The 27,969-nt window shown below is 35.8% G+C and overlaps 2 protein-coding genes across 2 annotated transcripts; both read right to left on the reverse strand.

The window, feature by feature from the left end:
* Positions 1-420: 420 nt before the first annotated feature.
* On the reverse strand, positions 421-4,224 carry slc35d3 (solute carrier family 35 member D3). The gene is made up of 2 exons (XM_039657505.2): positions 2,788-4,224; positions 421-1,971 (listed from the first exon to the last, which is right to left on the reverse strand). The coding sequence occupies exons 1-2, from the start codon at positions 3,221-3,223 to the stop codon at positions 1,139-1,141; spliced, it is 1,269 nt and encodes a 422-aa protein (XP_039513439.2). The 5' UTR covers positions 3,224-4,224; the 3' UTR covers positions 421-1,138.
* Positions 4,225-5,907: 1,683 nt separating this feature from the next.
* Positions 5,908-27,813, reverse strand: pex7 (peroxisomal biogenesis factor 7). The gene is made up of 10 exons (XM_039693365.2): positions 27,430-27,813; positions 27,296-27,353; positions 26,591-26,741; positions 26,426-26,503; positions 25,642-25,750; positions 20,445-20,551; positions 19,150-19,263; positions 16,193-16,248; positions 12,155-12,254; positions 5,908-6,368 (listed from the first exon to the last, which is right to left on the reverse strand). Exons 1-10 carry the CDS (start codon positions 27,533-27,535, stop codon positions 6,303-6,305), a joined length of 945 nt encoding a protein of 314 aa, XP_039549299.2. The 5' UTR covers positions 27,536-27,813; the 3' UTR covers positions 5,908-6,302.
* Between the last annotated feature and the right edge of the window lie 156 nt (positions 27,814-27,969).

The following is a 27,969-nucleotide window of genomic DNA, read 5'->3' on the forward strand; positions in this document are numbered from 1 at the left end:
CTGGTCATATTTTCTTTTACCTTGCATAATTGCACTAATGGTTTTCGAGATTGAAGGCACGTCACACAACCAGTCAATGTTGACATTGCATTATCTGGCAAAATACAACAAAAATCTGTAGCATTTTCCCTTCCCTATTCATTTTGCTTTAATTATTTCAGTCTAGCTATTATAAGTTTAGTTGAATTTTATTATTGTATAAAAAAAATGTTAAATCCCATTGTCAAAACTGGATTCTGGATTGTGAACCACCAATTGTGAATCACTGATATAAAGTATCTCCAATATATATAGATGGTTGGTCTCTTATCTGGCTGGAAGTTAAAGAGGATTTTAAATAATTGCATGCTTTTATCAAGCTAAAGCAGTTGGTGGGTAGCTTGTATTATCCATGTTTTTAAAGATGATACACAAAGAACACAATTTTGAAGTAAAATCATTTTAAATTAATTCCGCATTCTACATGCAAATGGGAAAATTCAATGCCTCCTATTCAAGAATTGCATTCGTAGACAAAACACACTATACAGGCACAGACACTACGTGCAAAGAAACATAAATACTCATTCAAAATAAAAGCAATCCAATTAAATTAAAGGGACGGATACTCCACACAAAAAAAATAAATTCTATAATTTACCCTCATGTCATTCCATGGCATTTCTTTCTTCTGCGGAAGACAAAAGAAGATATTTTGAAGAATGTTGGAAGAAACCAAACAGTTTTGATTCCCATTGACTTCCCATTGTATTTTTTGTCCATATAATGGAAGTCAATAGGAATGGAAACTGCTGGTTACCAGCATTCTTCAAAATATCTTTATGCTCCACAGAACAAAGAAAATGATGACAGAATTAAAATTTTTGGGTGGACTATCCCTATTAAAATATTTGATTCTTTTTTCCAATAGTCATTTCAAACTGATCCTAAAATAAAAGGACATTTTATTTCAAGTCAATAAATTGGCACATCTGTCATTTGTTTATACTCCCTCTACAGTACAAACAGACCATACCTTTTTTTTTTTATAAAAAATAAACGTTTTTCATAAAATCATGTTCAGGAGAGAAAAAGGCAAACATTGTTCACACCACCAACAATACTTCAACAATTATCATGCACTTCGTGAAACCAATCATCAAGGACTTTGGACCTCCATATTATCAAGTAAAGTGTCTTTCTTAAAGAACTTTAAGGTGCGAACGGATCTCCAGACCCCTACATAACTGTCGCTCAGAGATTGTCTTGTAGGGTCCTCTGACGGGAGCCCCGGCCTTTCTAATTCTATGGACTCTGCCACTTTATTCTCACGAATGGGACCCTGGTCATTGCCATCAGCTGATGGCGTCGTCAGGCTGCCATTGGGAACGTTCTCCAGATCATTTGGAACAGTTTCCGTATCTCCATCAGGCTTGGCTGGTTCCACATAAGGTTCTCCTGGAAGTTCTGCATTTTCAGCGGACTCATCCATATCCTGGTAGGCCAGCTTCTTTCTGGTTTCGTGATACTTCACCGCACAGTACGTGATGGAGCCGACGGTGTTCACTACCACGCCTCCCACGAACAGTTTGGTTGGCATCACGTCAGTGAAGGCCAGCATGCCCACGGTGATAGTAGCTATACTCTTGACCACCCCCACAAAACTGGTGGTGACGGCCGAGTTGATATATGTACAGTGTAGCGTGGTAAAGTTCATCGCACAGCCAATGAGGATGCAGGTACAGAAGATTCCTGTGATATACGGGTTCTTCCAACCTTCATATGTCCACATGTCAATGGCATCCATGCTAACAATGGAACAGATGAAGAGAACAGGAGAAGCCACCACTGCAATGGTGTACTGGGCCGTGAGTGGCCCATAATCACTGTCTGCACTCACTTTTTGGATGAGAACCAAATAGGTGGCGTGGATAATCACAGCTAAAACCCCAGTCACGTAGCCAAAAGGGTCACCTGTTAGATCTCCAGCACCTGCACAAGAACAGAGCGACACGGCGCAAAGTTAAAGAGACTGCGCCATACATGATTTATGTTCATTGAAACTCTGCGTGAGAGAAATATTTAGTGCAGACACCACATGCATAGAATCGTATATTATGGGCAATACAGCATTTAGGCAAGATTAGTGTAGTTGCTTTAAATTCTATACTAGATTCTATATCTTTAGATTTATGGAGGGCTAGTTATCAAACTGGGGTAAGTTGTCACACTGGCTGTATAGGTTTTGATTTCAGAGGACCAATTACAAAAATGCATGCAACTCTATATTCAAAAAAATATATCTAAAATGTTCTTATATTAGAATGGTCTTTACGGTCTTCATCCTCAAACATTAGCCTATATAATATTTTTGTAGTTATGGGTTAACAAAAAAAAAAAAAAAACTTTTGTTTGTCCATAAATGTCACATTTATGTGGTCATGTTTCGTGCTACAAATATATAGGCCACTTTATTAACTACTTTAATAATTACAAAATGTATTTAAAAAATGTTTGCAGTTTCATGAATTCTGTTAACATTTTGCTAAAACCCTAATAAGCTGTTTAATGATCCATTGAAAAAACTCATATAACTCAAACTCTTATATAGTGTGACAACATGCCCCTTTAGTGGGGAATGATTTCTTCTTCTTTTTTCCCCCTGGCAATATAGCGGTGATGTTCAAAACCTTTTTTTGTACCCAAGACTTGTATGTGCAATACTAATAATAACAACTGTGATTGCAAGTTTAATATACAAATAAATAAAGAACTAATATTATCTATAAATGTCCAAAATATTCCTACCAGCCAGTGCTGCTCCTCCAGTGGTGATGAGAACTGCTGTTACCACCCCAGCTGATGGGAACCCATTCTTCAGCACACACACTCCAATCCCTAATGTTGCCAAGGGCAGGCATCGCTTAAACACAACATACATGGGTAAACTCAGTCCCCTGAGAGACCAGAGGGTTAGCGTGGATTGCAAAGTTGATAAAATACAGACGCTCGCAAAAACTTTCACTAACTGGAGGCTGAAGGGTGGTATATCTATTTTGCCCAGTCTCCTCAGAACCTCTAACGTGAGAGCCGCAGTGCCGCTGGTCAGACACTGAATTAAAGTCAGATACGTGAAGTTATAGGTCGTAATGAGGAACTTTAACAAAATATTTAGCGACCCCGAAAAGAATCCATGAGCAACGGCCACCGAAATGCCCAGCAAACGTCCCTTGCAAACTTCCATGTCTTCCTTCGTAGACTGGGGGTTCCCGGCGTCTCCGTATTACGCACTGAGCTCTGAGTTCACTGCTGAATATTCACGCGCGCGCACTCTCCTCTCGCTCGCGCGTAATTCACACAACGCACGCGCTGGTGCTGAATAAATGCGACACGCGCTGCAGCTCCGACTGTCTCCTCTGTACAATGATTGAATTGGAGTCAACTGCAGCCAATCCATTTACTGTGATATACTTTATTTCTCCTTTCAGGTAGTTTACAGTTGTAAACAATCCAAGCTGTGGGCTATTTAGAGCTGTAAACCCAAATATATGGTGTTAAAGTCACCATGAAATCAAAATTGAAGGTTTTTTTTTTTTTTTTACTTTTAGTATGAATATGTTAGCCTAACTGTTATCTATAATAAGATAGTGTGCTCTAAAATAATGACAAAAATTCGCATTTAGAAGATTCATTCAAAACTTAGTCTCACTTCTGCCAATATGGATCAGCGATTTTGATGACATATTTCTGTCCAATCAAATGCTCTATAGAATCTTAAGTGACCCGCCCCCTACACTATAAATAGATGCTCAAGCTGCATCTGAAAATGGTAATTTGTTCACAAATTTACTATTTTCTACATGGCAAATGGCACATTGTGCACTAAGAGATAGTGAATGATTCAGACAGTGCAAATATGATTTCCATTGGGGGGAATGAAGTTTGGTTTCACGTTTGTGTCACGCGAATTGCTAGCGCGCACACATTCTGCTGAGACATGATAGCACAAAGCGGATACGAGCCGGAACAGACCAGAAAACATATCGGACCCATTTGCATTCTGCACAGAATGCTATTTAAAGCGATATGGTAGAGATTAATTTAGGAGGAAACTGCGGCTTTACTGAGCTCAACACATCTGGCCAAGCTGTGATATAAACTAAACGCCATTGGCTAATTTAAAAAAGGGGAGGAGCTGTTCAATGTATCCCACCCTGTCTTCCTGTTTTTATTACGTCGACACACTGTTACCCCCCCCCCCCCCCCCAAATCTCATTTAAAACATTTTAAAACGGGGGTTTTCAATGGGGGTTTTCAAGCTGTTCCTGATAGTGTATTACAGAATCTTCCTATCTAAATTCTTAGCTTAAAATTTGAAAGCTTAAAGATCTCTTAGCTTAAAAAATCTTTTGAAATGAGGCTGAGTAGTTAATCAGTGTTATAGTACTCGAGACTCGGACTCGTCTCGGTCTCGAGACCATATTTTAATGGTCTTGGTCTAGTCATGGACTCGTGTGCATTTGGACTCGGAATTGACTCGTACTCGAACATTTTTTTTTTTTGGACTCGGACTTATTCCCGAGTCCACTCGAGTTCAATTCAAAATATTTTTCATGATTATTAATGTATGTTAATAAAATATTTCTTTAAATTGATTGACATGCCCAGTGATTGGTGATTTTCTAGTGCGCAACTGCGCATGACAAATTGTAATAAAATTACTTTTAACACCACCTACTATGTGGCCTTTTTACCCTAAACTGATCATATTTTTTAAACTCTGGTCTCGGTCTCGACTTGGACTCGACTGTCTCTGGTCTCGGACTCGACTCTCTATGGACTCGGTCTTGACTCGGACTCGACTCTCTCTGGTCTCGGACTCGACTCTCTATGGACTCGGTCTTGACTCGGACTCGACTCTCTCTGGTCTCGGACTCGACTCTCTCTGGTATCGGTCTCGACTCGGACTCGAGTGAGGTGGTCTCGACTACAACACTGTAGTTAATTAAAGAATTTTCCTTTTTGGGTGACCTACCTTTAATTAAGTGGGTTAAAAATGTTTTAAGAAAGGTTGTTTGGCTGTACAAGAACAGATTGTGTGTCAAATATTTTCTGTCAAACTCCCTGAAAGTGTTTATATAATGGCCACACCAGCTTAAGCCTTAAGCTCTGAACATGGAAGCAATATCTAAAGTCACAGTTTGAGCTTCAAAACTTTCTGTTTACAATTTCAAAGGCTTCATATCAGTTTGAGTCGATTCAAGGTCATTTGGATAACAAGCCATTGGAAAATCCTTGACAGCCACTATACAACTTGAAATTATATAATTAATATATATTCTGAAAGTAAACTGTATTTTATTGTTGAAGCCCAAAACTCACTTGAAGAATAAAGCGGATTGGGCTGTTTCTGTTTTCGGCTTGAGATCGTGGAATCCCTGACATCAGATGCCTTTCCATTGAAATATTTAAATCTCAAATATTTGGAGATTTTTTTATTGTTATGTTTGATGTTTTTTTTATATCAACTGTATCTTATATAGTCCATAAGGTTGTAGGTTGTAAAAAAATAGACTTGATAAAATGCTACAAAATGTATCCATGAACATGATACTCATTCAATACTACGGTGTATACTAAAGTACCATATTACTTGATAACATCACGGTACCATGTTACCGCTACATTACTTTTTTCTTAACACTATATTACTGTTTTACCTCTAAATGCTTGTATACTTGGCATTTCTATTCCTACAGTATATTTTGCCCCAAGTGAAATATAACAAACAATAGTCACTATGTGTCTCAAACATTTATATAGTATTCACCTATTTGTCTGCTGCAATCTAAACTGAACACAGTGCTGTAGACAATAATACAAATATTAATTAGATTTTTAACAAACCAGGATCATCATTTGAGAAGATTGAGAATGAAAATTTGCATTAATTTATTAACATCAGTTTGACAATCTGGAAACAATCCGGTAGGGAACAACAATACGTACCACATAATTTACTAATGAGCTTTAGACAACAATAAGGCACTCACTGTTCAAGGTAAACTCACTTAGTTTGATTGAGTTAAGAAACTCAACATCAGACTCCTGAAAGCGAGCAGTTTTCACACTCAGTGACAGCACGAGATTCCCCGTTCTCTGTACCGCGCTCCCGATGCAATGATCCCGATGCGCCCCACGAGTTCTCCTTTAATAGCGTCATTAGGAAAACTGCAGTGAAATCTTGGCAAACTCTGCACCTGTGATTAAAACCGCGTGACTCCCCCGTGCCTTGCGGACCCATCTTTCTGTTGCATCAACTCCTACTGGGCTGCCAGGCATGAAGGGGTGAAGACTTTTACAGTCTCATCCCAAGAGCAGTCCACAACCTGTAAAAAAAAGGGAACTCACACAATTAGAATGGCATCCATGTAATGTAAAAAAAATCTGATAATTAACAAAGGACATTAACTCTCTCCCCGCCAGCGTAAAAATTAAATTAATAATAATTTTTATAATGTTCAAAAAACACATTATTTTTCACGTGGTTATTGCTTCTCCTCTATTCCCAGTCTGTCTGAAATGCACTAATTTCTACAACACCCTTCCAAGGCTTCTAAAGCAATTGTAATCACACAGTTAATAATTATATAAATATAATCATCTGTTTGACCGTATAATTTCGAGCTTGAGTCGGACTCAGGAACAGCTTTATTAATAAATCTTAAACTCTGAGAACAAAAGCTATTTTGCTTTCACGTCTGAACACAGTTTTAGTGTACTGAAACCTGCCTTCTTTCTTCGTGGGTGCTTTTGGGTGGGCATTATGCTAATATTTCACATTGTGACATGGATGTTTGTGGATATAATATCTGGACTTGAGGTTTTAAGATGGATGCTGGTATGATGGTACTGAATAACTGGTTACAAGCCCTTCCATTTAAAAGGGTAAGTTCATGAGAACTTCTGAAATTCTTTATCTTTTAAGAAAAAGTGCTTGATGTATGTGAAAATAACATTGATTAATTATGACATCTTTTTGGCACAACAAACTTTACTAATATTACAAATGGACATCAGGGATAAAAAAAAAACTTCTAGCCTGATTATATATATATATATATATATATATATAGAGAGAGAGAGAGAGAGAGAGAGAGAGAGAGAGAGAGAGAGATAGAGAGAAGAAATTATACAAGCAGTGAGCATTGATATTGAAACAAAGGGATTTCTGTGCACATGCTGCTTTGCTTTACTGAAATGCACAATAATAATGTCCGGTTAATGATTTGCTTGGAATGGTTTTTTCTTTTGATTCTGCATCAAAGACTTTTGAAGCCTCTCCTTTTGAACATGTAAGGAATACAAGTGCACAAAAAATTGCTTCCGTACCATGTACAAGTCAACAAAGAACCTCTGTTTGTTTTCCTCATTAAAAATCATAATAGAAATATCAAGACAAACTTAATAAGGGCAGCTGATAATAACATGGACATGATATGTAACTTAAATAATTTATCTAGTTGAGATAACTTATTATTTCGAGTTTCTGATGATTAAATCAATCTCCTTCATTGTATTAACTCACTTTTTCCAGTTCAATCAACTTAAAATTAAGGCAACTAGGTTACTTATTTTTTTTTAAGTTAAACCAACAAAATTTTTTACAGTGTATGCCAATAAAACCTCCCCCACACCATTACACCACCACCACCAGCCTGCACAGTGGTAACAAGGCATGATGGATCCATGTTTTCATTCTGTTTACGCCAAATTCTGACTCTACCATCTGAATGTCTCAACAGAAATCGAGACTCATCAGATGAGGCAATATTTTTCCAGTCTTCGACTCATATTTTGGTGAGCTCTTGCAAATTTTAGCCTCTTTTTCCTTTTTTAGTGGAGATGAGTGGTACCCGGTGGGGTCTTCTGCTGTTGTAGCCCATCCGTCTCAAGGTTGTGCGTGTTGTGGCTTCACAAATGCTTTGCTGCATACCTCGGTTGTAACGAGTGGTTATTTCAGTCAAAGTTGCTCTTCTATCAGCTTGAATCAGTCGGCCCATTCTCCTCTGACCTCTAGCATCAACAAGGCATTTTGGCCCACAGGACTGCCACATACTGGATATTTTTCCCTTTTCACACCATTCTTTGTAAACCCTAGAAATGGTTGTGCGTGAAAATCCCAGTAACTGAGCAGATTGTGAAATACTCAGACTGGCCCGTCTGGCACCAGCAACCATGCCACGCTCAAAATTGCTTAAATCACCTTTCTTTCCCATTCTGACATTCAGTTTGGAGTTCAGGAGATTGTCTTGACCAGGAACACACCCCTAAATGCATTGAAACTTAATCTGGACTTGAATAGAATGGACCGGAATATATTTCTAAGGAATGGAATAGAAGGCACAGTGTGTCCCAAGACAATATGAAAGTGATATATCGATGCCAAAGCAAAGTTCCGCTCCCTTTACTGCAGTCCTTTTCTCCGTGTCTCATTACTCTAGAGCGCTCCAGGAGAAAGCCTGTGAATCACCCATAGAGGGAGAAAAGTCATTCATTAATTACTTAACTGCAAAATGCCCAACAGAGACCGAGTGCAAGCGAGCAGCCCACAGTGCAGAAAAACCAGATGCAGAGAGTGAGGCAGAGCAGGCGCGAGCAGTGAACGGCCGGTCACTGATAACACAACGTTCAATAGAACTGGGGGAGAGATGTGATTCGGAGCTCCGGTCTTCTCATCTGAGGAACAATATCTGAATACACAGAATACATGTCCTCTTTGGCAGAAACTTCTAGCTTATTGTCAAAAGGTGCAAAGTATGATGTATCACCAGCTGTGGGTGTAGATGAAGGTGGAGCTGGGCTTTTTTCTCAAGAACCGGCTACAGTATAATTATACTTCACTTTGTTCAAAGGCAGATGTACAGATGTTCAGTGCAGAGAGCAAATCTGAGCAGAGGTGATCAATCAAATTCAACTGATATGAATACAGTAAGGTATGAGTATAGAACCATATTTTCAAGGAGAATGTGTGTTTTTAAGTCTAAGTATGTGCATAAACTTTTGATTGACTGATATATCAGCTATTTGAAATAATTGAATTGAACCTATAATCAGGCCTGGTTAGCCAGTAAAGGACACAGGTCGTGTTAAAAATCTATATGCGTGAGTATTTAACAATGGCTCAAGACTGATTTGTGGGTTTGGATATTGGCCTTGACAGTACCTAAAAGAAGCACAAGGTGTGTATGTGCGTGCGTTTGTGTACGGCTGGCAGAGAACAGGGAGACTGCGGTAGAAAAAGCACTTCGCAGTTCTTGCCCTCGTCTTGCAGGAACAACCCACAGCACCTGCAGCCTGCCAACAGCAGCACTTACGGCCCACGCCGAACGAACACTAAGAGAGAACCCTTACATACAGAATTTTCCAATCCTGCAATTTGGCTGACACACTGCGGTCGCTTTTTTGTGATTTCTCTAGTTATTTCTCTATTCTCTAGCGCGCTATTAGTATAAGAGACAAATCACGTCTTGTTAGAAACTCACAAAATGGGCAAGACATCTAAATGAGCTTAAAAGCTTCCCAAATTTGCATTCTGATTGACAGGAAACTCTACATTACCAAAATGAGATGTGATAATGGCAAACCCATTATGTCCTGAAAACAATGTAAATAACTTTCAGGATGCTTTGACAGCGCAAAAATAAATCTTTAAACAGAAGCTCAAACCAGAGAAGTGGATTGTGATAAATAAAATAAAAAAACTACAGAAATTAAGTAATCAAATAAAGTAAACTTTTATTTATTAATTAAATATATATATATATATATATATATTTAATTAATGAAGTTTACTTTATTGATTACTTAATTTCTGTAATATATATACTATATATATATATATATATATATATACTATATACGTATATATATTTATATAATATATATATTATATATATATATATATATATATATTAACATTTTATATATATATATACATAAAATGTTAAAAGAGGTCTCTTATGCCTTGGTGAAGGTTGCATTTATTCTATCAAAATACAGTAAATAATGTATTAATGTTAATGTATTAATGTTACTTATTCCTGGGAATTTTCAACATCATTACTCCAGTCTTCAGTGTCACATGACCTTGATCTTTCAGAAATCATTCTTATATGCTGATTTGGTGCTCAAGAAATTATTATTATAATTATTATATTAAAAATTTTGAAAGTTGAAAACTTTGGAGACTGATACATTTTTCAGGATTCTTTGATGAACAGAAAGTCGTTTGTAACATTATAAATGTCTTAACTTAAAAATTCTAAAGACAATTCTTACCCCAAACATTTGACAGAATACTCTAATCAGCACAAAAATACACGCAAATATTAGGTGACACGATGCATTTTCAGTGAGATATATAACAGCTTACTTTCCATTACAACATAAAATTAAATTACCTTATGACTTATTTCTCTTGACTGCATAAAATTAATTGAAAATCAATCAAACAAATCTAATACATCATGCTCCATGTAAACAGATGGAAAGAAAGACCTTTATATTTACAGGCTTCAAAGAGGTTCTGAGGTGACTTATAGTTTGCAAGAGCTTCAATGTTAAATCTGAGAATAATGTCCTGGTGGAGCTGAGGAGAGGTTTGCTGCATCTCTTGTCAGCTCAGTGATGGCTCATTGACTGCATCACTGTGAGTGCTGACGTCAGACAGGACCAGATCCCCAGAGGACTGCGGCCCACATCTCAATGAGCTGAGTGCTCGGTTACTGTACGTGACCGATTCTATGTGCGCATGGCAACCTCTCCACAGATGAATGTTTTCAACAGACCAGGTAAAGTGAGGTCAACAGACCAGGCCGTACAGTGAGGGTTAAGTAATAGCTGCAGATGGAGTCATGGAAATATTGATTTAAGTTTCTCAATTACTGGTCCATCAGAACAGATGTCATTAATTTGCAGGTTTCGCCAAAAAAAAAAAAAAAAAAAAAAAAAATCATCAGAGATCACGAAAAAATTCCAGAAAGTTAGACTACGATAAGATATTGTTCAGCATTTTGGAAATATATGATATATAACTTATATTTATGTATTTGCTCTAAAATGGCTAAAAATGCAGAAAAACAGTAATATTGTGAAATATTATTACAATTTAACTTCTATATTTTTTTAGATATTTTAAACATGTCCTTTTTTACTCACAAAAGATCACAGAAAGCAAGATTGTAAGATATAGTATTAAACAAGCAGATCTCAACATTGTTCAGCCTTTTGGCAATATTTGATATATAACTTATATTTATGTATTTACTCTGATATATAACTTATATTTATGTATTTATGTATGAAATGGCTATTTTTTTTATTTATTTGATCAGAAGTACTATACATTTTAAACACCCACTTTAAGTAGATTTTTATTTTATTAAAAAAAAAGTTAAACCAAACAAACCACAAAATAAGTTAAAAAAAAAAGACATACTTGAATCTCACCAGTACCACTGGAATTAAAAACGTTATTACAAGGTTACTGTTTTGAATCGAGCTACGGCAAGCAGAGAGTTTTGAACACTGGCTGGTTATGTCCTTGTTCAAAAATTTATTTTAGATAATTTTTAACCCAAAAAAGTTACCGACTGGAGCTTTAAACTAAAAAAAAAATAATAATAATAAAAATAAAAACAAACAAAAAAAGAGAAATTTTATATATATATATATATATATATATATATATATATATATATATATATATACAACTAAATGAACACTTTTTATGAAAAAAAAATATATATTTCACTTTCATTTCTATTTTTTAGACAACAAAATTTGTCAATAATCTGCAATATTTACCTAGTTATATTTTAATAGATCATTGTAATACATGTAATGACACTTTTTTATTACAGTGGCTATTTCTGGACTACTTAAGCTTATAGTCAAAGGTTGTTTGGAGTCTTTTTGCTGCATTTCTGAACTTTCTCCTAAAATTAATTTCCGTTTTGCCACTTATAGAAAGGTGAGCATGGGAGGATACGTCGGATTAGGTGGAATGAAAACGGGAGCTAAACTGGATTTGAACCCAAGTTGCCTAAAGTATATGAGCACTATAGTGAAGTCAATAAGTGTTGCCCACAGTAGTGTGTTTGGGCGGGTTTACCTGCTTGGGGATGTGCAGGTTGAAATCCAGGCCACACACGAACTCTGAGTGGTGCTCCAGTGTCTCCAGCAGTGGCTGGTTCTTGGAGTAGTCCCAGAATCTGTGGACGCAAAGCAGCAGAAGGCAATCATGCTAATTGAACGGCCGTTTGTCTTTTTTGACGGGGCAGCGGCTCAAAGCCCTGACGCAGCCCTGGCTCACCAGGCCCCGACTGATCCATTCAGCAAATGTAATTAAATCACCTCTCTGGAAAAAAAAAACTCCCTGTCTAAAAGAAAACATTAGGCAGGCATTAATACTAACATTGCCATGAAAGATATTATTTATAAGCACAGATTTTCACCCACAGTCAGTGCAGAAAAATGCAAACTACAACTATATAGAGCTCCACAATTAATTGTTTAAAGAACGCAATCTCGATTCAAACACCCATGCAATCTTATTTCTAAATGACATCGATTCCGCTAGATATCTATTAAACCTTTGAGAAATACGATCACAGCGAACAGCCAAATCTGCATTGCAGTTGTCACACAGTATTATTATTTCTGTGTAACCATAATTCAAATGATCACAGAAGTGCTGGAATAAAAGTTTATAGTTCAGAAATACTAATATTTATGGTAGCGTCCATTCAGTATAGATTAAATCACCTTTTGAAAGTAACTCGACGCTTCAAATAAAGATCGCACCAATACCATCGTTACACCAGTAGGTGGCAAAATATGACTATGCATTTGTCATTGAATTATTCGTGGTTCAAAAAACACTGATTCATCCAGTAATTAAACAAGTCAAGTCTTTATGCGTGAGTCATTGAATCATTCATTCAAACTGATAAAAAAAGAAGATAATAATTCAAATTAATTAGATGTCGATTCAGAATCAAGGGGAAATCGCAATCTCTTATTTTGAGTGTAGCTTGATATTCCGAACACTGATATCTGTAGTACTTCATTTAAAGCAAACAAACTGTTGTCATTGAAAGAAAGAAAGCAGAGAACAATACAGCGAAACCAATATCCCAGTCTAATTAGTTGTTAAATAACACACAGAAAGACAATTTTCCTTCTGTACAGCACCCTGTATTAGCAACTGCCATCATAGCAACTCAGAAAGGCCAGCTGTTATGAATGAAAGAGGACACCTTATCTCCCGTACACGAGACCTGACAGAGCTAAAGGAGACTGGGTTAAGTAAACAGCTAGGTGTGTGTGGCAGCAGGTGGCCCACATGTTCTTTTGAACACAAACCCTTCAAAAAGGCTTTGTATTTAAATAAACACACTTTTCTCTTTAATGCAAGGGAACAAAAAAGAACTCACATTGTTCTGTTCCTTCTGCGGAAATCACTTCTGGTAATTACCTCACGGTCGGTATCATCGCAGATTACTCTGAATGTAAAACTAATTAAACGACACCTTGGCCAAGTATGAGTGCCTGTCCTATTCAAATAGCAAATTTTCCTGTAATCATTAGAATTGATTTCTATGAAAGCAAAACCACAAATACCAGTTCTAAAGCAAATTAGCTATAATTTATCTTAAATGAACTGAGAAAATGACAACAAACTAAAAGTTTAACAAATATCACATTTTCAATACAAATTATTTTAATTTAGGAAAAGTAATACTCATATCACTCCTTGTGCAATTTGTATTTGGCCATTAACACTGACAGCAATTTTTTTGCAACAAATATTCAATTTTTTACAACAAATATATAAATTGTGCTCCACCGCAAAATACAAGAGATGGAAACGCAATGGTCAAATAGGTCAATCTACCGTGTGTTTATATAAAGAAACAATAGAAAAATGCGTTCTGTGTGAGCCGGCCTCAACTCAAATAACTACTCATTACAACTGAGGTCTGCAAAAGAGCATATCTGAACACACGACACATTAAATCTTGAAGCAGAAGAGCTACAGCAGCAGAACACACAGGCTCACCAAAATTCGACAATAGAAGATTGGAAAAACGTTGCCTGGTCTGATAAGTCTTGATTTCTGCCGCAACATTCAGATGGTAGGGTCAGAATTTGGCGTAAATAACATAATAGGATGGATCCATCCCACTCTGGTGGTGGTGTAATTGTGTGAGGGATATTTTCTTGGCATACTTTGGGCCCCTATACCAATTGAGCATAATTTAAACATCACAGTCTACCTGAGTATGGATGCTAATCATGTCCATCCAAGTGTACCCATCTTCTGATGGCTCCTTCCATCAGGATATTGCACCATATCACAAAGCCAGTGGGTTCACTATACTCAAATGGGCTTCAAATTCACCAGATCTCAGTTCAATAAAGCACAAATGGGTTGTGCTGCCCGGGAGATTCATCATGGATGTGTAGCCGTCAAATTTGCAGCAAATTTGTGTCAATGTCAATATGGTAACATCATCTAAGCTACAAATAATTAAGGCAAGGCTGGTATATATATATATACATAAACATACACACACATGTTAATTAAATTTAAGCATACAGACTGTCCCCACCACACACATAAACATATATTTACTACCATTACATCAGCTTTTTGTATGCATGAATAATTTAATACAGGTTTCTTTCTCTTGTTTTAGGATCTGGGTGATATAAAAAGGTTTCGATTTTCGTACTACACAATTTCGCAGTGTTTATTTACAGATTGGCCGGCACATTTAGCCTCCAGCCTTAGACAAACACAATGTTTAAACAATAAGGTGACTAGCATCGATGGAAGGAAAATCAAACTCGCCTCTAATAAGACCACTGCTCAATGTGCAAGTCAATTCTCATTTTAAAAGCTTGTCAGCCCAGATAAAGTGCTCTCTGCAATCTTTCTCCAACAGCCACAGCAAAGATCAGTTGTCACTTTTTGTCCTCTATCAATAATGGGGCTTTCACAACAGAACAGACCAACTAAGGAATGGTATTTTCCATTTTCAAAACAAATTAAGCTTTTTGACAGGCTGTGAATTACAACAGTCACATGTCCCTTAGTATAAAAAACTAACCGAAATGTGTAGCAGTATTTTTGTTAATGCATTTAATTTTTCTACACAAGTGTTATCTAAATTATACAAATTATGAACCTGGAACATTACTAGATGTCTTGCAGGAGCATAAAGGCATACGAATCATGAAATACAATGTCAGTCTTCTGTTAACTATAGTATTATAATTAGTATGTTCTTCAAGGCCTAAAAATATCAGACTTTATCACAATTAACGATTATTAAGACTCCAAGGGTATATTCGTATAAAACTAATTTGTGGATCCTTTATCAAATTACAGCGACTAGGCAGCCAGCAATCTTGGAAATAATTAAACCAAAAATTGGCTTTTGCTTTACAACAGTGATTTCTGCTGATACGTCCTTGACCGTCCTATTAAAGATCATTCTCCTTTGTGCAAAGATGCAATAATCACGCTCTATAAAAACACAACCATGCACTAACAGAATAAACCCACTGCAAAAAGAAATAAAACAGTCTACCCTGAAATGAAATCAATGGCTTTTACAACCCCGTTTGATGGCAAAGGGATCAGTTTTTCTGCAGCAGTACCAGCAATGCTTCACCATTCATCCAAAGGCCACTAGGAAAGATCATCTGTCCTTAACATGGATGAGTAGATTTGAATAGTTCAGGGAAAACTCTGGAAAGGTTCTTTAGAAATCTTACAGTCTTTATGATGGAAGACACATCATTTCAGTAAAAAAAAAAAAAAAAAAAACTCAATTATTTTTTTCTTTAAGTGCTGCTCAATGTTAGATTGTAAGCAGATGTAATTTCTTAGTGAAGGAAGGAAATTCTCACAGGAAAGAGAGAAAAATAACATATCTAAAAAAAATCACTCATTGTGGATGAGTTTAATTCATTCAATCATTAAAAAGTTAGTTCTAGTCTTTCAATTTGCAAGGACAATTTTGCACTAGGTTTATAGAACTGTATATATATATATATATATATAAAGTAGCAAATATGCTGTTGTGTTGACAATCAGAAGAACAGAACAGATGCATCTGTGGTCAAATATTTGGCTTACCTGACTGTGAAATCATATGAGCAGGATGCGAGGACGGTCTTGTAAAAAGGACAGAACTAGAAAGGATGGACAAATGAAAGAAGAATTAATATACAGCGGCTGCTGGACAAAATAAAAAAATAAATCAATTGATGTGAAGGTCTTGTAAAAAGGACAGAACTAGAAAGGATGGACAAATGAAAGAAGAATTAATATACAGCGGCTGCTGGACAAAATAAAAAAATAAATCAATTGATGTGCATGCCGAAATCTTTATCAATGAACACTGTATTAAAATGTAATATTTACACCAAAGCTAAATGTGGCCCAAATCCTTTCATCATTTGGTAGACAGAATTAAAAAAAAAAAAAACACTTTATATTTATACAGCTTTAATATTGGTTCAGTTTTCAGAGTATGCAGTAAGTGTCACGGTCATGTTTGGTTTTCAGTCAACGGGTGGGTCTCAATCAGCTCCCCAGTTCAGAGATCAGAGCATTGATCAGGAAGTCGGCCAATTTAAGGGCTGTTTCATCATGTGCACTGAAACGTGTGCTGCCTAAAAAGGTCCCCCCATGAAAACGAGGGAGCGTCCATGCTCACTATGTCCCCTTAATGGAAGTTTTGAAGCATGACGCATGAATGAGCGAACCCCCTATACACATAATGATGATGTTATTAAAATACAAACCATTCTTTAACAATATTTCAGCTAAAACAGATCGCTAGACAGGTAATGAACTATTGAATTTAGCTAACAGTTCATTTACGGCTGAAATGTTACAAGTATATGTAATAAGCAAAATATTTATAATGAATTTTAAATAACAAACAAATGAGGACAATGTCCTGTCTCTGGAAACAGAGTTGTGAGCCACAGTCCTCACGGTCCTTACCAGAGCCTGACTTCATGTACACAATATACTGGTTCATGACCTAGAAGGGAGCTAGGGGACTGATTGAGACGCACCCCTCAGGAGGAACCTGGAGGATTTTTCAGAAAAACGGTGCTCAGTTTAACCGCTAAGAACAAACAAGGGACTAATGAACAACAATCAAAAAACATAAAAATAGTTGTTAATCATCTAGGTAACAATACAAAGATTAAGATCCAATGGTATGTAAAATTTTAAACTGGTTCATTTGTGTTATTATATTGTCTTGTGGACTAGATGTCAACGTGTTATGTGAAACAGCTTAGAACAGTACTAAATAACATGAAATTTGTATCCACTCTCTCTTTATATATATATATATATATATATATATATATATATATATATATATATCACTCTGATGGTCTTCCTTTATGAGTCACGTCCTGGGCCTTCCCGGTCAGAAGTGACCGGAGGCCTAAAAATGAAACTTCTTCCATCCTAGTAAAACCAATGCAATTTATTTTTGTTCTATAATATTTATTCTTTTTATTTTAGTATTTTGAGACAATTTGATTGAATTTATTAATATTTATGCAATATTTATGGTCTATTTTTTCAATGGAAATATATATATATATATATAATATATATATTATTATTTTTTTTTATTTTAATGCAATATTTTTGTTTAATATAGAGTCTATGCCTACAGAAAAAAAAATAAATAAGAAAATTAGCACCATGCTAATAGCACCATGGGTCGGTCATTTCTGACCTTAGACCACGAGTGTGACTATTTTTTTTACGACCACTACGACAATTTTTTTTTTTTGTATTCACATACCAAATGCCAAAAAAAGTCACCAAGTATCATAACCTTCCAATGAAGCTGTGATTTTTAATAATTCAAAACAGAAAATTATTCGGTCAGAAGTGACCGAGGACCATCAGAGGGATATATATATACACACAATTATTATATATAAATAATAATTATAATGATAACGAACTTGAGCAGAAAAGCAAAGCTGAGCAGTCTGATTTGAGGTGAGAACAGATTTATGATTAAATTCATAATTATTTAAAATACAATGGTCAGTGATTTCCTAGAAATGGCAAAAAATGGAAATCAGACATTCCCCTTCAGATTAGCCAAATTCTATACTTGCTAGCAAGCTAAAATTATTTGGTCTTGGAGATCTTATATCTATATTCACATCACAAATATTGTCATTACCCTACAGGAAGAGTTTTTTGATAATCCGCAGAACAGTAAATGTGAAAGACAAGGAATGAAACTCTTCATCACTGATACAGTATAAGACGACATAATGATAATATAAAAAGTGTTCATTTCAAAGCTATTTGATATCATTATATTCAGCAACACACAATCTCATGCTTCACAGCCCTCCTCTATTCCCAGTATAATAGCAAAACTCTGTGTTCGTAGCTCCTCCAACATTACCTGAAAGCTGAGGGCAAAACCATTAACTTGAAACAGCTTGTGATTTCACCCTGACCCAGCTGGAGTGGGTTTTATTCCCACTGCTCCATTTGGCGATACAAGGATCCTCAAGTGGCATAAAATCAGATGGAAGGACTTTTTGTGTATGTTTTCTTCACAGGTTTGGCAGCAGGCTGGTCAAAAGAGCACTGAACTCTTTAATCGATATAATTGCTGACTGTTTAGACACTCACACACTCATGCTTTTCTCCAAATCAATTACACAGATCCCTAAAGATAATCCATTTACATACTGAAATCCATAGCTGTCACATACAGTACAGAAATACGCTTTGAGTTTCACACAGACAGAAGCTGCTGCAAGCCTCATTAATGTTCAACAGACTTGTTAAGTTAATTTAAGTCAAAGCAATGACCGAACTAATGTAACATAAACGCAGATGTAGTAAGATTCTTCACCCTTTATTCAGCTGGATATTTCAAACTGTTATGTGATTTTACTCTATGGCCCTCTTTACACAAAGTTTGCATGGCCCTTGAAATCACATGATTCAAGACACTACTGGAAGAAATTAAGACCAGCTTTTGAGCTAAAATATTAAATATGAGTTGACCATTCAACTAAAAATACCTTTACTCTGCGGATGGCGTAGGAATGGCCCATCATTTGAGCTAAAGGATTTCGGATGTTACGTAAGTCCCACACACGGAGACTGCAGTCCACGGCTCCAGTGACCAGAACATTCTGAGAACAGAATAGAAATGAGAGAAAATGTCATTTCAGATCTTGTTACATAACTGAAAGACAATAATATGAATGGAATTAAACTTCGCACCATTTAATATATATAGCATACTAGGTTTTTTTTAAAGTATGTGCAGTATACAGTATGCTACATTGTTGGTCACATGACTCCACTACATTACATGCTTAATTTAGTTAGTGCGTGGTATCTAGTTATCATCTCAGAAATAAATAAATGCTGTTTCTTTGAGTTGCCTTTCGTCCTGGGAACTCTGACGAACCCTGACGAATTGGGACGACACGTCTCCGGGTTACATACGTAACCGAGACGTTTTCAATTCATCAAATAATCCTGAAAATTGTTTCCACAAATAAATTAGATTTCAACACTGATGATAATAATAAGCGATGTTTCCTAAGCATCAAATAAGCATATTAGAATGATTTCTGAAGGAGTATGTAACACTGAAGTGCCACATCATTACAGAAACAAATCAAATGTTACAAAATATTAAAATAGAAAAAGTTCTAGTAATATATTACAGTTATCCACTTCAAATGTTGACTATTGTAAAAGCAGCCTTGGTGAGCATAAGAGACCTAGCCTAGACTTTTGAACAGTAGTTTATGTTGCTACTTCAATTGTTATAATACTAAAAAAATTATCCTAATCTTGTTTAATGTACCATGACAATTTCCTTAAAAAAGAATTTAAAACCTTATTTTTCTGGATAAAGAACAAACTGTGTGCAGTAATATATTGTATATTTTGAAAATTAAATAAACAATATTGCAGTACATCATTTTAAACATACCTCATTCCTGAACAGATGCTGAGGAAAATCATATAATGGTACATGCACTTTTTCAAGTGCACTTTTACTTCCATAGTATATTTTTTAATAATATGGAAGTCAATGAGACCAGAAACTGTCTGGTTGCTGATATTCTTCTAAATATCAGAAAATCGGCTGATTGGATTTGAAAACAGTAAAACTCAACTGTTTAACTCTGGGGGAGTGGTAAAATGAGCCTATTTCCAAAAAAAGTGGAGTATCCCTTTAAGTGCTCTGAAAAACTTCTGTACAATTACACTTCAATATTACATCATAAATTGTGTTTTGAAACTCAAATCCCATTTGTGCCCACAGACAGTGAATGAACTGAATAGAAATACTCACCTGGTCATATTTGCACCAATCACAGCTGAGGGCTTCAGTCCTGTGTGCAGGAATGGCCAGCCTGCAGGATCCCGCTTTCACATCCCAAACTCGCAGTGTCCCATCCCCTATAGCAACATATAGATGAACATCAATTCTCAAGCGTCAGAGTCTGTCAGACCTTTAAATCTTTTAAAAAGCCACAACATTTCTCATATCATTTCCCAGTTTTCGACGTCAGCAGAATCCTCTGAACCATAACATTCATTTCAAGGGCCACTTGCACTCAGCATGAATGAACCCAGGGCAAGGGCGCAGAGGGAAATGTCACCGGCCAGTCCTCTGTACGCTGCACAGGCCGCATATTTATAAAGGGTATTTCTCGTCATATCTCTTTTTACGCCTTTTATCTTACCTTCTTGAAGCACAGAACTTCTATTCTGAAGTAAGCAGTAAATGTTCCAATCATTCACTTTAAGTATAAATGTAGTACTAACAGCCTGGTGAAACATTTTCATATGATTTCCTAAAACCACAGGTTCCACATTGAATAACCTAGGATGCTCTAAAAATACATAAATACTTATATAATGTGCAGAAGCTTAAAGCATTAAATAAGCACCACATAAACACATCATAACCATATTAATGGATATCTGGAAAGCTCACAGACAAAGTTGGGATGAAACTGAAGTTGCGATAGTCTTTTCTTCCATATTGTGACGTATATATACAAGTGAAACGCTTCTCTGACAAGAAAAACTGTAGGGTGGGACTTGATTTTGTTCATAGAGAATTGATTGGATGGTTGTGGTTTGCTTTTGGTGTGATGTCATGTGAGTGACAGGTTGTCCCGCCCTCATACCAGCAAAGCATGTCATCAGAGAAGAGAAGAGATGTCACTGCAAAAGGGAGGGGAAGCTATTTTGATTAAAGATTATGAGGGCACATGAATTAAAAAGTAGTCATTTATCCAATATTCCATAAAGAATAAGAATTGTCAGTTTGTATTTGGTGGTGACCATTTAAAATTGTGTTAAGGCAAGAATCTCTATTATTATTGTGAACAAACCCCTAAAGTATTACAATTTTGGTATCCATCTCATCTTGCACACAAACCAAGGCTGGACTAAACATGTTCAAAAAATATGATCCTAAATACAGCATCAAAATACATTGAATTTATTGATGATCCAATAGACTGGCATTTAAATGAATAGCCCTACTCTAGTTAATTACATCTCAGGAGACTTATGCCAATGACTATTGTAACCCCTATTGATTTGGTGATTTGCAACTGATGGAATAAATAAAAGTCACTCTGAAGTGCGACCCGCAGGGAGTTCCTGCCTGAGCTGCGCAGCCACGATAAATTAAGCCTATCCCACAAACACTTTAAAGTACTCTAGGAAGATTTAAACGGTGCAACGGAGTGGTGTTTTTGTATCATGATATACTGCAACATGGTTCCATTTTAACATTGTAGCATCAGGAAAAAAGTGTCAGAGAATCTAAAATATGGGACATGTAGACCTACAGTATATGATTATGATTTTTCGTTTTGTAACTCGATAGTCCAAACTTTGCTAAGCCTATTGCCTACACCATCTATTTTTAAAAATATTACTCAAATGCTTTTTATGTATAGATTTTATGATTATACCCTCGTCACAGATGCAGACTTTGATTTTGAAATATGAAAATCCACCATACAAATCTTCCATTTTTTTAAATTATGAAAATGTTAATAAAGAGTAAACCTTTTCAGAAAATATTGTGTGAAAATAATTGATTCAAATCCTCAACAAGGCCCCACCACTCCAGCTCCAAACGCTGATGAGAATATGTCAGAAAACATCACAAACAGGGCCTCAATGTGTAGGAGGCAGCTCGTAGATGGAAATAAAAATTGTTTCAAGGATTTGAGGAAGATTAATGATCTCAATATTTGAATGAGCTCAAGTTTAACAATAACTTTGATATGTGGTCTGCTTTAGGCACTTCTATTTTAATTATAGCGGAACTGATCTCTTACTGAGATTGTTGGCATGCAAGCGTTTCGCATTAAAGATTTCATTGGCATCCCCGTCAGAGAAGACAGGACTCCTGCTATCACTGCATTGAGCGGGAGGAGGTGAAATCTCGGATAAGGGAGGTGCTGAAATTGTCTCTTCAAAGCACTTCTAGGCCCTGTTGAATACATTATCAGATGACATGACATAAAAAAGAAAATCTAAGTAAGATTAAAAAGATTTACACTACTATATACATACACAATCCAATATAAGCAATATTATTACAATAAAAAATAACAGTTTTCTATTTTAATACATTTTTAAATGTTATTTATTCCTGTGATGACAAAGATTAATTTTCAGATGTCATTCTAATCTTCAGAAGTCATTCGAATATGATGATTTTCTGCTAAAGAAAATTATTTTTATTATCAATATTTAAGTGTTGGGCTGGTTAAAAAATTTATGGAAATTGTGATACATTTTTGTTTCAGGATTCTTTGATGAATAGAGTTATACGCATAACGTTATAAATGCCTATCACTTTTGATCAATATATAATGTGTCCTTGCTGAATAAAAAAAAAAATATATATATATATATATATATATATATATATATATACATACACACATAATTAACTTGATTTAGACCCTAATATGAGATATTACAAGATTAAGAGAGAATTGTATTATTAATATTTATTTAAATATTCATATAATGAAATATGCCAACATTACACTAGCAAATTCTGTGTATATTTTGTCTCACGAAAGAGAGTCATGTGGAGGTACTGACATCAGTGTCCATGCAAAGATGGTCAGACTGAAATACCAAGATACCAATTTGGCATTTGCATATTGAAGAGATATAAGGAATGCAACTTTCTGCAAGCCTGATGTTTATAAATAAACTCTTTCACAGCCACAACCGGCCCTCTTAAATCTGTACGTGAAAGCTGTGGAAAGATGCCACATACATGGAACGTGAAAACCTGATGTTGGCTTTATGTTATCTGCTTACATAAGTGGTTTCTGTGATGAGAAAAGCCAGCATGTATATAACTTAAACATCTTTGCTGAGGCGGCATTTCATGGAAACTGTTTCTCCTATGATCACATTCGCCATTAGGTACTGGGATTTAGTATTGATTTTCAGACACATCTCATTACACACATAGTGTGAACATTTAACAGCAAAAGAAAAGGGTCCTCTGTCAGCAAAGGAGTGTGCTATTTTTAATTCAGCCCCTGAGGAAGGATCAAGGAGTTTTTATGCATTATGATCTTCCAAAAAACCATAAATGGGCTTCATGTGTGTATGTGCAATGCATTCAGGGCCAGGCTTTAATGTCTGGTGCTTGACTCTTCGTCACTCTGCATGCATAAAATGCATTATAAAGGGATGCATATCTCCATGGGTGCTCCATAGAATTAAATAATTAAGGTTTGCAACGATGTGAGGGCGAGTAAATAATGGCACAATTTTCGTTTCTAGATGAACTATTCGTTTTAGACACTGAGACTCTGATCACATCAGCAGTGAGTGGGTGCTGCAGGCCCAATGTGCGGCTGATAAGATCACGACAGAGCTGTTTGGAGCTGATGAACCCTGGGCCCTGAGCTGCAATGTGGTCACCAACCCTCTGCTACATCTGAAAAAGATGTGTGCTCCTAGCCTTGTGAGTCTTCTTACACACGTACACACATAAACAGATCACTGTTTGGACTCAAGAGTACAAAAAAGGGCAAATATCCATTGTTACGCAATCATGATTATGCAGATCTCTACTATGAATGAGATGAATGTATTGTACATTTTCCCAGCACAAAATGTACCAAAACTAGGGTTTTTCAGTCGATTGAAAATGTAATTCTACATCAAAAAGCAGATTACTAATTCATATTAAATCTAAAGAGGCACTTATTAATTTTTTTTTTTTTTTTGAGAAAACGGAATAAGGGAATTTAGATACATGTTAGGGGGCATGGCTAAAGGGACAGTTCACCTGAAAATGAATAATCTGTCATCATTTACTCAGACTCATGCTGTTCTAAACATGCATGAATTTCTTTCTTCTGTTGAACGTAAATGAAAAATATTTTTGTTGGCAACCAAAATGTAGGAGAGAGAACTTCTTTCAAGGTTTAAAACAACTTGAGGGTGAGTAAATGATTCATCATTTTTTCCATCACAATCATTTTTTTTTTTGGGGTGAACTATACCTTTAACTTTTTTTTACTTTGTGCTTTTTTCCCCTCATAATTAATTGTACTATATTAACACATTAAATTCAAATTCAAAACTGAACAAAAAAAGCGAGCTGAAGAGGATGATGAAAGCTCGCTGCTGACCTCATGGGGTGAATGATGGTACTGACGATGAGGTGAATCATTTGGCTACAACAAAACATAATTAAATAACTCAACCTCAGTCTGCACCTCAATTTGTTTTTCTGTTAATTATATTGAGGGGAATGAGATTTTGAAATGGTGATACATGTCTCAATACACAATGTATTTCCTTATATATTGTAACTTATAAGTTGCCTGTGAGCCAATTATTAATAAAATAAATAAATAAAATACTTGAAATTAAATAAATGTTAACTGATCAAATAAAATAGACAAACTTGTTTTCTTTCAGCTATTTGCCAAGGCAACATTGTCATTTAGTTTAATTTGATGTAGTAAAATAACTAAAACTGAAATAAAAATGTACAAAAACTAAGGACACATTAAAAAAAAATGAATAAATGACAAACACAAATACTAAAACTTTATATAAAATAGAAATGGCCAATATATATATATATATATATATATATATATATATATATAGTAAAACAACTGTTTTAAGATCCCAAACCTCCTCTTCTCATCAAAATTGTCTGTCCTCTTCCATCCCTCAAAATATAATTAGCAAAAAGCCCCTTGAACTGGTAACCTGTATTGATAGTATAATACACAGTATAATTCCCCCAAAAAATTAAATCAGTACATGCATTCCTTGGGAATTAAACCCATTGTGTGAGTTTACGTTGGTGTTGCTCTACCACATGCTCTACAAACTTGCATATGCATGTCTGATCAGCCCTAGATTGTATAGTATTTCTAGTCTGCATCCCAACACAGCAATTTTCCGAAGGAAAGCAGCAATCCTTCCAAGCTTGATGGGAGAACAGATACAGCTCATTATCCTACCTGAGGCTGAAGCAAAGCATGCTGGGATATAAGGAGACCAGATGGTGCTGTATATGACACCCTCATGACCCTGCAGGGAGCTCACTAACTGACAGCGCTCCGGATCCCACTGTGTGGAAAACAGAACAACCATGTAAACTCATTAGTAGTGTTTTGGGCACCAATGCACATGAAAGAATGTTTTCGTCTTTCTTTTAAAGGTAAAACAAATCTGTTTAATTTGGTATCCCAACAATGCATGAGTATATGGTTAGCTGCATTTAATTGTTTGCATTTAGCATTGTTTAGTTCGGCATGCAACGGAAGTTGCAATAGTCTTTTCTTCTAGTGAAACGGCTTCTCGAACAAGAAAAAAAACTGTAGGACAGGACTTTTTTTGTCCATGGGAAGTTAACTGGATTGTTGGATTGATTGGATTGCTTGGACTTGGTGCTTGTAACCCACGGACAATGGTGAAAATCCAGAATAATTTTAGACGAATATTCTTGCACTCTGTCACTGACTAGATATATTTCAAATAAATGTCAGGTTACATAAGACATTTGGCATTATAAGTACCCACAAATATTCCCCCGTTGCATTATTATACATTATAATCAACATTATACATAGTAGTTTAATATAGTATTGACACTAAAACTGTGAAAACTTGTATTTTTATTTTGGGGGAACTATTCACGATACATATTGTCACTATCCACGATACATATTGCTGCATTTTTGAATTGCGATATATATTGTGGCATGATATATTGTTACACCCCTGCTGTTAAACTCCACTTACCACTTTTGCTGTGTGGTCCCAAGATCCTGATACCACCAGGTTCTCTCCCTGTGTCTGACTCCAGTCTACTGAATACACCTACAGTATAAGGCCAGATGTTTACAGTAGCAGTCTAGAGGTTATGAAGTGCAGGAAGCTTTAACATGCTGTTTTGTGTGAACTGACCTCTTGTGTGTGCCCTTTCAGCACTTGCAGAAGACCTTGCGGGTTGGCCGTGTCCCAGATCTGCAAAGATCCATCACCTCCTGCCGTCACCAGCACATGTTCATTGTTCTCACTCCACGTCACATCGAAGAGGCCATTATTCCAGTCAAAACTGCCCATGAGACAAAAAGATACTAAACTATCAGTCACATCACTGACTCCTCATATCACTGCAAGATGACACGGATTTACAATGGCCTCAAAAACATATGAAATGAATGTCAATGCATTCAAAATAAAATACAAAACAAAAGTGTTATCTGCAAGAAAATTATTCAAGATGTTTACTGAATAATGATGATAATAATACATTATATTTTACTCAAAGAAAACAGAACCCATTTTCAGGCCCAATACAATTTTGTTGCATTGGAACATTACTTTCATGACAATTACGAAAACTTCGAAACCTCAATATTCTAAATTCTTAATGCAAAAAAAAGGGTAATTTGTAAAACACAGTTTTAGTTGTATATCATAGTAATATTATTATAATATTTGTGGGATGATTTTTTTTCATTACTGTAAAGCAACATAATTTCACAAACAACAATAACAAATAAATACATAAACAAAACAGCAGTTTGTTTGTTTCTTATGGTTTTGGTAATCTATGACACATATTTGCAGATGCTCTATTTAATTACCTAAAAGAAAGCAAATTACCTTCTCACAAGTGAAACATCTGCTTCCCTCTGCTCCAGCACAAGAAGTGTCCCACATCCTAAAAGACACAAAATAGGTTTTCATTGGCATTTACGTCAATGTCATCTAACCATGGTCATGCAAACTAATATTACCTGCTATTCCATAATACTGAGAGGAAGCACAGGCGACAGTAGAAGCCACAAAAGGTGAAACCTCCACCGCATATCCATGACGTCCTGAAGATTTAAACGACTTCATACTCGCTGATATTATTATATAATACAGAGATAACAGCGCCTAGGTCATTGTACTATTGACTCTAAAGTCCATCAAATAATCACATGTAATAATAACCTCTTTTGTTTGAGGTAAAATGGCTAGCTCTTGTCAACAATGGCGAAAATTCGATTAATTCCCAACAATTAATACAACAGTACATTAAGAAATGAATGCATTTGTCAGGTAAACTCAAATTTATCGCAAAACATGTGTGTACCCAAGTACCAGATGTTTACTTCCGTGTTTTGACTGCGTGAAGAACGCAAAGCTGTGATTGGTCGGGTGAGGATGACGCCATCTAGTTATGATTGTTTACATTAATATGCTATTTTTCCTTTTTTTTATTCAGTGTGGTTTTCTAAAATGAAAACTTGATCAGAAAATATTTTTTAAATTACATTCGAACGGATTTG

Source organism: Pimephales promelas, chromosome 13 (assembly GCF_988280905.1).
Source record: "Pimephales promelas chromosome 13, fPimPro1.hap1.1, whole genome shotgun sequence".
NCBI lineage: Eukaryota > Metazoa > Chordata > Actinopteri > Cypriniformes > Leuciscidae > Pimephales > Pimephales promelas.

Bases quoted from the DNA above. Each gene is read 5' to 3' on its own strand.
- slc35d3 (XM_039657505.2), bottom strand. From the start codon at position 3,223: ATGGAAGTTTGCAAGGGACGTTTGCTGGGCATTTCGGTGGCCGTTGCT. The intron at 1,972-2,787 runs GTAGGAATATTT...GTTCTTGTGCAG, and splicing joins TGGAGGAGCAGCACTGGCTG to GTGCTGGAGATCTAACAGGT.
- pex7 (XM_039693365.2), bottom strand. From the start codon at position 27,535: ATGAAGTCGTTTAAATCTTCAGGACGTCATGGATATGCGGTGGAGGTT. The intron at 26,504-26,590 runs GTCAGTTCACAC...CTTATACTGTAG, and splicing joins TGAAAGGGCACACACAAGAG to GTGTATTCAGTAGACTGGAG. The intron at 16,249-19,149 runs GTATTTTTAGTT...CATCCTTTCTAG, and splicing joins ACGCCATCCGCAGAGTAAAG to TTCTGTCCTTTTTACAAGAC.